The following is an 11454-nucleotide window of genomic DNA, read 5'->3' on the forward strand; positions in this document are numbered from 1 at the left end:
AGGATCCGACCTCTTATTTTGTAAGAGGTCGGATCTGTTTAAAACACCTCTCTGATCATAGATTTAAAAAAAAAATTGCTGGGCAGAAAGGGGGTAGGGAGCGGGTTATATGGGGCACATTTGGGGGGGGGGATTTTTCGGGGTGACAGGTCCTCTTTAAGGGAGACATTCTCCTGTTTAACCCCTTATCTCACAGGCTAAGCCCTCTCCACACATGGTGGTTGTTTGTTGCATATTGCAGCAAACACCCACCGGTAACACCCGTGATCGGTCATCGGAGGGCAGCAATCTGTTACTATGACAGCCTCAGATCATACAAAGACCCGAGCTGTCTGACTCCCGGCGTTTATTCACTATTTGGCCATTTTGAAAAATATTTTTTAAAAATACAACAAAAAGTGATCAAAAGGCCGTACAGTCCTTAAGATTGTTGCATTGAAATAGTAATTAAGTCGTAAAAATTATACCACCCACAGTTCCGAACACCAAAGTATGAAAAAGTTATTAGTGCCAGAAGATGACAAAATTAAGAATTTTTTTGTACAGTATGATTTTTGTAAATGTATGAAAACATTTGAAATTTTCCCTCTTCCCAGTACAGGGCATGGAATATTAAATATGAAATGCAATTTGTTTCTCAGAAAACAAGCCCTCACAGAGCTCTTTAAATGGAAAAATTAAAAAAAAAAAAAAAACAAGTTATAGATCTTTGTACGTGGGGAGTGAAAAATGGAAACAGAAAAAAAACGAAAAAGGGTCTGGTTGTTAAGGGGTAAATATGACACTAGAATTGTATTTGGCAACTATCATGACGTGTATATATAGCAGCTCGACGTATGTGCAAATAGGAAGTATATAGCTATATGGCCGTCGTGAAGGGGTTAACGACTAGAATCTCAAATATATTGTTGTCCCATTAAACAATGATTCATTTCAGCAACAATTTTACCAGGCTGTCATTATTCTAATTGTATATTATTACTATCTCAGCACATCCAAGGATCAGAAAGGGTGTGGAATACGAATATTGTGATATACTACTCCGCTGTTATGGTTAAAGTAAATCTAATACTATGTATGCGGTGTCATGTGTATTATCTACTATGGCGTTATGTCTCACTCTGTTGGTGTGAAGGTACATGTGACTTTACCAAAAGCAATGCACGTGTCACTGGGGGGTATATTCTGTCTCGCCATATGATAAGCTGCATATAACAATGGCAGAAAGTCACCTAGTTATGGTGTAAAAAGCAACCAAAACCCTCCCCTCCACCAAAGAAGACTGTGGATGTAGCCTCTAAGACGTCCTGCCTAGACTGTATACACATTTAGTATCCGTGGCTTTCCTATCAGCAGATCTGTCCTGCACGGCTTCACACCCCGGAGTCAGGCTACAGCAATGCTGACAGCTCAGAGGAGTCAACAAGTGGCGGATCACTATCTGTGTGGACTATTTGTAGGCCTGTGCTATTAATAGCATGTATCCTCCTACTGTCGCTGGTAAGGAGGTGAGGTTAGGCAACAACACGCTTCACTTTAACGTACTAGACTGAAAAGTCTGACTCACATGAAACTTGGCACAGACTTCTGGGCGTCTCCCAATATGGGAGCAGGTGACCTACAATAACGTACTGATATAGCCATGCCGAGCGTCTAGCAGGCAGAATGCAAATGTGCCCTACCGGAGAATGGCAATAACGCGGACATAGATTAACCCAGACGTGGATTTTGTGTTAAGTATTTTATCAATTATGGATGAGCTCAGATTAATTATTCACATCTTCCAGTTTAAATGCATCACACACAGGCATGTAGCCAAAGCTGTACATATACATTATACAGGTCAGATGGAATACCTATCCTCAGTATAGGCCAGTGGTGGCGAACCTATGGCACGGGTGCCAGAGGTGGCACTCTGAGCCCTTTCTGTGGGCAGGCCTTCACCCCAACACAGAGTTTGCCAGATAGTATTCAAGGCTTTCTCTTGTGATCCAATACAGCCCAGGACGCACCATGCTCAGCACTATTTTAAAGCAACATCCTTGACTGCCAGGATTACAGGAGGAGCGGGAAGGGTTGGATAGAGACGGATTGTCATTTGAGTTTCTGCTCTGGGTCCGCTGATTCTTCCTCTTCAGGGGACCCTGGAGGGAAGCTACAATCCAAATTTCTCCATCTTTCTATTGTATTGGTGAACTCAGGAGACCAATACGATTAAAACCTGTGATACAGCAAGGATCAATAAGTTACTGTTTAAATTGTCATGTTGGCACTTTGCGACATACTAGTAGATTTTGGTTGTAGCTTGGGCACTCTGTCTCCAAAAGGTTCCCCATCACTGGTATAGTCCATTGTAATCATATTGACAGATAATACTAGAAACAGCAGATTTTTTTACAACAAGTGCACAATCTATCGGGCATTAGCGGTAGGGAGGAGCAGACCCAATGGTCAATTTCAGCTGCCTGGCTTTGATTGGCCAGGGGGTGTCCAACGGGTTCCCTCGTCTCTAGTTACTGGTCATTAATTTCCCATTCAACCAAAAGGCAACTGGGCTGCAGTAATCTGACATAACCTTACAGATTTATTACAGCCCCTGCTCCAGTTTTCTGTCAGACTTTGCACATTCTTTTCACTGCAAACTGCTTGCACATGTATTTAACAAGTGTTTGGACATAAAGGGGGGCTCCTGTGCAGTGTCGGACCATGCACCTCATTTATCAAGTGTCAGACAAATTGTGTTGCCCTCTCTAATGTTAAAAGGTGCCCCAAAAGCAGTGCAGGGCACGGCCGATTCATGAAGAACTTTCAGGAATCTTTCGCAGTCTGCATCCTCTCCATTTTTGATACATGTGGGCCAATAGGTAGCGCTAACTCCAAAACTTCCAGTTTCATGCCCAACTGTAAGTTCAAGGAGGTCACAGGACTGGGTTCAGCCAAGGAGTGTCCTCCTTGGACCATTGGACAGCACTTCTGATGACTTCACTTCCTGTATTGTCCCCTGTTCCAAGAGGATGTGGGCCCCTTGACCCCTCACCGCCATCTGTTGAACCAACAAATAAAACACAGGCAAAACAGACATCCATGTGCAGAGAGCCTCCATGTACATAAAGCTAATTATAGTGGGCAAAACAAGTGGTCCAATGATCTCAGAGCAGAGCACAGTCAGAATCAGAGGATGGGTACAGTGAATGGTCGTATTACATTACAAAATCTTATGCTCACACCAGGAATAAGCCTTAGCGTGAGAAAATAAAGTTGCTATTATTAGATCCAAAGACCTTCCTTTACACTTCCCATTTCTCTCAAACCCAACTACTCACAAACTTCCAGAAAGAACTGTCCCAATCCATTTGTTCAAAGCCAAAACAAGTGTATTGGATCCCTGCTATACTGAAACATCATCAAGTCTACGAAAGTGGATGTGTTATACATACAGCTCTTATATATACAGATCAGTAGCACAGGACATCCATATGTGCAGAGCAAAGCAGCCACAGGGAATTATCATCCATCTAATCGTCTACTTTGTAACCAGGAAGGTGTGTATATTTATACATCCACAATTCACCTTCCCTGCAGAACACCTTTCTCCGCCACTGAAGTATACAAAGCCAGAGCGTGCGGCACGCCCAGCCGTCTGCTCCTTTAACCCAGTCACCTACACACCAGATGCCAGCATGTACAGCCACATTCACACAGGAAGCACTCGCCGACACTAGTGCAACAAAATATCACCAGCCAAGAGCAACCATCAGCTCTACATAGTAACAAGATGAATAACAGCGACCTCCCACTTCCAGCTCTAGTAAGACGCTGTATGGGAAGATCCTTCACTCAAGTTGTGACTACAGTAATACGTGGACAACCTTTAGGATACAGTCAGAAAGCGTCAGGTTCACCTGTCAATAAACAAGGAAGAGCAATGGCAGGTTTACCCATCTATTCTCTGTACTCACTGCAGTGCAGGTCATGCTGGGATGTGTAGTACTTACCACAACAAAGTCTAACCGCTTACCCCTGTAACACCCAAACACCCTGTCCGGATGGCTCTTCAGTAGTCATAAGTAATGCGACCTGGATACCAAATACCATAATTTTTGATCCGTGGGAATTCGGGTGCATTCAATAAGTCATTCGCTACTGAACTGTGTATGATCAGGAGAGATGTAACACTCAGGTTCAGTGGGGCCTGACGCTCACCCCACAGTATCGATTATAAATCAGGAAACAGAAAGTCACATGACAAACACCAAAGAAACCTTATAGATCCCACTGACTTAACGTCCATTTCCGCTATTTTAGCGGACAGAAATACGGACACAGCCCAAGTCCAAATAAATGAATCTGCTTTCAGTCCGTACTATAAACTCAGTCTTGGTATCAGCTGATCAAAAAACAGACCGCACACTAATGGCGACTGTACACTGTCAGTCCCACTGACTTCCGTGGAGGTCCGTGAAAAATAAATTGCGCACGCTGCAATTGGTTTCTCATTGTTCCGTGAAAAACAATGGACACGTGAACGGACTTATTGAAACCAATGGGTCTGTACGCTATCCGCAAATAAACAAGTAGCATATGGACGATAAGAGAAGCCATGTGGGCTAATATTCATATGCGGAGGATAAAATTTCACATGGTATGGCAAGTTTGGGGGGGGGGGGGTGCGATTTGTTCTCAGAAAACCCCTTGAAGTATCATTAGTCATAGATATAAGCGAGGACCTGGGTCTGACCCTGGTGCGAGATGGAGGTGAGGCAGGCGGACTCTGCAGTAGTGACACTTCTCTGTGACATGGTTTGACAAGGCTGTGGCTGTCAAAAACTACAACTCCCAGCAATGCCATAACAGTCTGCTGTGGTTTGGGCATGCTGGGAGTTGTAGTTTTGCAGCAGCTGGACTGTAGTCGGCCAGGTGTAGTCGGTGCAGCACTCACCCGCTCTCCCGCATGACATTGCTGTCCCCGCAGTCACACGCCCCCCCGGCCTGGCTGCGGAACATGTTGAAGTCATGGCCGGCGTGTTCCCCCTGGTTGAAGCACTCTGCACACAGGGACATGCAGGGGGAGATGCCGCACGTCCGGCACCGGTACGCCACGAAGTTGGCCGTCCACACCAGGCCGCACAGGGTGGCATTATCATAGGAGCGCACAGCCTGACAGAAGTCCTCGAACTTGTCCCCTCCGGCCAGCAGCGACCTGCACCAGTCCAGCGCCTCCCCCGCCGGCCGCTCCGCACACAGCACCCAGTCCAGCAGCTCGTTCAGCTGCTCCCGGCTCCGGTTCACCTCGCCCTTCAGTTGGGCCGCCGTCTCCTTCTTATCCCGGCTGTGGAGCGGCGGCGGCTCTGCCGCCATGATGACTGCTCGGGAGGGTTACTGGGATTTACTTTTGTTGTGTCTTCCATACGCGGAGCCGCGTCTCGTCTCGCGAGATCACCCTGCGCCCCCTGCTGCCAGCTCTCTGATAATACATCATTTGAGGAGTAGAACTGCGCCTGCTGGTATAAACAAATCGCATCGCTGCTTTCATTCTACAAACGTACGCAGAAAATAAGAGCTGCAATATGATTGGTCCTTTCCTGAAAATGGCGTCCATTTTGCTTCCTAGTTATGTATCATTCGTTTTATGTCCCCTCCGCTGCATTTTTTTCCATTGCCCAATATATTAACGAAAATTCTCTATATAGTAGTTTTAATATATGCAGGAGGAGAAAAGTAGATTGTACATAGTGTCCTATCTGCAGGCAGCATGTTATAGAGCAGGAGAAACTGAGCAGATTGTACATAGTGTCCTGTTTGCTGACAGCATGCAATAGAGCATGAGGCGCTGTACAGATTGTACATAGTGGGTGACATGTATCACTTCTATTGCTTTCTTTTTTTGTACGACTTTTTGTGTTAGTTTTCACAGTTTGAGACTTTTTGCAGATACGACACAAATTTAAATGTTAAATCCCGCCCTTATTCCGAATCCGTCGGACGGCCCTTGGTTTCCCCCCATTTATAAAGCCCCCTAGTGTAGCAAACCTTCTATTAAAACGCCCCTATGTATTTCCTCATCTCTTGGCAATAAAAACATAAACCTAATACTCATCTCTCCTCATTCTCACGCAGGAGCTCTCCGTTCTTCCCCCCTGCTGCCATCTATGTCTTTGAGGTCTTTAGGCAGATGACATCATCACATCGCTCCTTATGGCCTCAGTGGCAGTGACTTCATTGGTTCACACTTCCCTGCTCTCTCACTGTGGAACTGGGCAACACAGGGTGGCACCGGGCTCCTTGGTCACACCTATAGTGCACCCAGATGCTCATTTGCGTAGAAATAAAAAAAATCTGATTGATACAAGGTTGGACAAGGTCTCAAAATGAATCAAAGGCAAAGCATTACAGATGTATTAAATTGTTTATTTGGAATCAGTAGAGAGTGGTAGTTAACCCCTACGGGACTCTTTTGGCCTTAAGGATGCGGCCCCATTCTTCAAATCTTACCTGTGTCACTATAAGTGGTTATAGCTTTGGAACGCTATGAGATATCCAGGGGAATTTGAGATTGTTTTCTCGTGACACATTGTACTTCAAATTAGTTTAAAAATTTGGATGAAATCTTTTGCGTTTAGTTATGAAAAAAAACAAAATTTGGCAAAAATTTGGAAAAATTCTTTATTTTCAACGTTCTAAATTCTCTACTTTTGATGCAGATAGTCATAGCTCCCAAATAAATTCTTAACTTACATTTCCCAAATGTCTGCTTTATGTTGGCATGGTTTTTTAAGATTCCACATATTTTACTAGAATGTTATGAGGCTCAGAATTTAGGTATCATTTTTCACATTTTTTGTAAAATCGCCAAAACCCGTATTTAGAGGGACCTGCTCAACTTCTAATTGACACTGAGAGGCCTAAATAATAGCGAGACTTATAAATTACCCCATTGTGGAAACTACACCCCTCAACGTATGAAAAACCACTTTTAAGAAGTTTGTTAACGCTTTACGTGTTTTATAGGGGTTAAAACAAAATGGAGGTGCAGTCTGCAAATTGTAATATTTTTTCACAATACACCCATTTTGGGTGGAAAATTAAACATTTACAATGGATTAAATGAAAAAAGGCTCCACAAAGTTTGTTACCCAATCTCTCCCGAGTACACCGATACTCTATATGTGGTGGTGACCTGCTGTATGGGCGCACGGCCGGGCAGAGAAGGGAAGGAGGCGCCATGCAGATCGGATTTGCTATGTCACATTGTACAGGCTATAATTTTTTTCTTTTTTTTAATGTGGACCTATAGGGGCTTATTTCTTTTGCCACATGAGATGCACTTTTCTGGTACGTAATTTGGGGGAATCTATAGGCTAATTGGTGAGATTTTATTAACTCTTTGTTGGTGGAGGAAATGAAAATCATCACTTTTCAGGAAGATTTTTATGGAGTTTTTTTTGGCTGTTTACCATACCATAAAAATAGTATATTATTTTTATTCTCTGGGTCGCCACGATTACAAAAAGACCTCATTTATATAGATTTTTTATTTTTTCCCATTTTTACTGAATAAAAAGTAATTTGGCAAAAATGTTGTTAATTTTAGCATCACCGTCTTTCATATGCATAACTTTTTTATTTTTCGCCTCACAAATCTGTTTAAGGGCTTATTTTTTGCGCGAAGGATTGTTCTTTTTAGTGGTCTTATTTTAGAGTGCATAACGTTTTTTAAATCCCTTTTTAGAGCATTTTTATAGGGTATTAATTGAAAATGATTTTTTTCTGGAGCTTTTTTTGTTTTGTTTTTTACGGGGTTCACTTTGCGGATCTAATAACGATTCTGTTTTATTATGCAGACTGTTACGGACGCAGGGATACCAAATATGTGGGGGTTTTGTGTATTTTATTCAATTGTACTGAATAGAAACCAATTTAGAGAAAATCTTGTTCATTTTAGCATCACCATCTTTTCATATGCATAACTTTTTTATTTTTCGGCTGACAAATCTGGTTAGGGGCTTATTTTTTGCAAGAAGAGTTGTTCTTTTTAGTGGGCTTATTTTGGAGTGCATAACATTTTTTAAATTACTTTTTAGAGCATTTTTTTTATAGGGTATTAATTAAAAATAATCTTTTTTCGGTACGTTTTTGCGTTTTTTTTCTACGGCGTGTACCGTGCGGGTCCAGTAATGATTCTGTTTTATTATACAGATTGTTACAAACGCGGCAATACCAAATATGCAGGGTTTTTTTGTGTTTTTGTGTTTTTTATACTTTATTAAGTGTTTTTATAGGAAAGTGACATTTTAGGGGCTTATATTTTAATGCATTTATTTTTTATTTATTCTAATGTGTTAACTTTAGTGTTTTTGACTTTTTTTTAATTATACATACTTGAACTTGAACCAGTGATGCTCTGATCACTGGTTTAAGTTCAATACACTGCTCTACAATACTATTTTATTGTAGAGCAGTGTAAACTGTCTGAGCAAGCTTGCGCATGCTCAGACAGTTTACAGTCAGACCCGGAAGGGGTCTGACTGCCATGGAGACCGGGCAGCTCCGGGGCACATGCCAGTCCTCGGAGCTGCCCAGAAGTGGATCGGATCCCCCGGTAAGCGGCACGGGGGATCCGATCCACAGCGCAAACACCCTTACACCTACTCCGATCGCGGGTGTTAGCGCAGGCTGTCAGCTGTACTAGACAGCTGACAGCCACTGCTTCTGGTACCGGCTCTGTTCGTGAGCCGGTGCCAGAAGCAGGACGTTATAGAACGTCCCCGTGCGCTAAGCATCTAGCCCCGGGAACATACTATAACGTCCTGGTGCGCCTAGGGGTTAATTATGTTGTTTAGTAAATGTTAGTACAGAAGTACAGATAAAGACAAAAGACGGCCAACAATCGCCTCATTTCCCCATCTCTGACAACAAAAAAACGAGGTGTCATAGGAGAGGAGGAAATGTAAAATCCACTTACCGGTAGTCACCACTAAATGTTATTGTGATGTATTGGTGTATTTATGTCTCATGACATACTCTATATACTTGAGTTTAAGCCGACCCGAGTATAAGCCGAGACCCCTAATTTTACCACTAAAAACTGGGAAAACCTATTGACTCGAGTATAAGCAGAGGGTGGGAAAAGCATTGGTCACAGCCCCCCCCCCCCCCAGTATATAGCTAGAAAGTCCCCAGTAGTATATAGCCAGCTCCCAGTAGTATATAGCCTGCCAGCCCCATGTAGTAAACAGCCAGCCAGCCCCCTGTAGTATACAGCCAGCCTGCCCCTGTAGTATACAGCCAGCCTGCTCCTGTAGTATACAGCCAGCCTGCCCCCTGCAGTATACAGCCAGCCCAGCCTGCCCCCTGTAGTATACAGCCAGCCCAGCCTTCCCCCTGTAGTATACAGGCAGCCCACCCTGCCCCCTGTAGTATACAGCCAGCCCAGCCTGCCCCTGTAGTATACAGCCAGCCCAGCTTGCCCCCTGTAGTATACAGTATACAAAATAAACTTAAAAATAATACTCACCCTCTGGCTCAGCGCAGCTCCCCGATGTCGGTGCAGCTCCTCTTCTGTCTTACCCTCTTCTATCCATCCAAAACCAAGTCTATGACGAGTCAACTGTGCAAAATTGGGGTTTGTAAATGCGACGGTACAGATTCCTATAGCGGACATACATACATACACACACACATACCTTCAGCTTTATATATTAGTTATCATAGCATTGTATTCTAGGTATGTGGGGAGCCTGATCTAGTCAGGCTCATCCTAATACTATACACATCTAATGCAAAACTTTTAAAATGATATTAAAAAAGGTCTGGTCTCCTCCACCCCTTAATAGCCGGCCAACACTCACCTCATTGCATAGCATAAAGGATAAATAATTGGGTATCTGCTACCAACCTTAGAGACTGAGAGCAAGAAGGACTGAAAGGCACTTCATATAAGTTACATTGGTGAAAAATCCCTTTATGGGTGTTCTGTCGGTTTTAGGAATGCTGGATTGAATGCAATTTGTAAGATCAATAAAATGGACTTTTCCAGCATTGCTTCTGCTTCCCGTTCACCCAGCAAGCTCTTATAAGAGACACCATATAAGTATTTGCCCTTATATCACGGTTTCAAAACTGTTCTTATTGCTAAAACCACTACAAGATCCACAGGGGCATAACTAGAAGAGCCTGGGCCCCATTTCAGCCTTCTAATGGGGCCCCCTTACCCCTTTAAAGATAAAAAATATGCATATTTGTACACACACATTTATACATTATGGTGCATATTTATGGGGGCCTTTGCGCCACGTCAGTAGCATAGAAGCCCTGAAATAATCGCAAATGCTAGCTTATTTCTAGCACTTGTTATTATTTAGCCCAGTGGGGCGTGAAGGGGGGCGCAACCGGCCGGGAGTGGGTCGGCGGGGGGCGTTACTGTCCCTGCACCTGCGCACTTGAACACTGAACATAGTAAATAGCTAATAATGATAATGAGTTTTAATATTATTACTGATGTAATCGAGATTTTTGGAAGATTAACTTACATACTGGGTAAACTGTATATGTTGATAAAGCAACCAATCACAGCAAAGCTTTCTTTTTGTTATCTGGCCTTGAAAAATGAAAGCTGCTGCATGATTGGTCACAATATTGTGATGGGTGACAAAACTGACAGTTTCAAAATCTCCCCATTGTTTTTATAGGAAGAAAGAGAGATTGCTTTGACATGATCTTAAAATATTATATCAACAGTCTGTTCTTAAGTTGAATTTGTATGTCGAAACTATATATATTATATTTGTAGCTCCAGACAATTTTTTTTTTTTCTCTAAACCAAGAGATTAGCACCAGATAATGAAAAGACACTTGTCCATGTATTCTTTTGTACGAACCCACTCCATCTATAACTAAGCAAAACTTTAAAGAACACATGAGTGATATCCGGTCCACATAAACTAGGTTACACCATTTGAAATTAAAAACTTCTTTTAATAATCAATATCATTAAAAACATCAATGTAACAGTATGACAGCAGTATAATGTCCTCGGGATTCAACTATTGCATCCACACAGCACAAAACAGCAGTTTAAGCACTAAGGGTCAGGCATCTTAGTGTGTATAAATTGGTAGGAAAATCCTAGAAAGTGCCTGTGCCAAATGGGTTAATAATGATCCAACCTAACATAGAATTGTATACTAGTAAAGTGCTAAGTGCTATTCTAACAAAAAAAAAAGGGGAAATTGATGGTAGGATCGGCTTACCCATGCTGTATGTGAAGGGGACGCCAGTACCCCGACGCGCGTTTCGCGTTTCCGCTTCCTCAGGGGGCCTGTGTAAACTGTATATGTTGATAAAGCAACCAATCACAGCAAAGCTTTCTTTTTGTTATCTGGCCTTGAAAAATGAAAGCTGCTGCATGATTGGTCACAATATTGTGATGGGTGACAAAACTGACAGTTTCAAAAT

At 42.8% G+C, this 11454-nt stretch overlaps 1 protein-coding gene across 4 annotated transcripts in view; it reads right to left on the reverse strand.

Annotated features, from left to right (window-relative positions):
- Positions 1–5464, reverse strand: part of UBR3 (ubiquitin protein ligase E3 component n-recognin 3) — an 87652-nt gene extending 82188 nt beyond the window's left edge. For 3 of the 4 annotated variants that reach the window (XM_072121768.1, XM_072121767.1, XM_072121766.1), the window contains exon 1: positions 4940–5463. In XM_072121768.1, coding sequence (XP_071977869.1) covers positions 4940–5358 — 419 coding nt within the window. In that variant the 5' untranslated portion in view covers positions 5359–5463. Of the gene's footprint in view, positions 1–4939 lie in introns of all 4 variants that reach the window. The other variant, XM_072121765.1, reaches the window with a different exon arrangement.
- Positions 5465–11454: the final 5990 nt, after the last annotated feature.

The sequence above is a fragment of the Engystomops pustulosus genome, chromosome 8, assembly GCF_040894005.1.
Source record: "Engystomops pustulosus chromosome 8, aEngPut4.maternal, whole genome shotgun sequence".
NCBI lineage: Eukaryota > Metazoa > Chordata > Amphibia > Anura > Leptodactylidae > Engystomops > Engystomops pustulosus.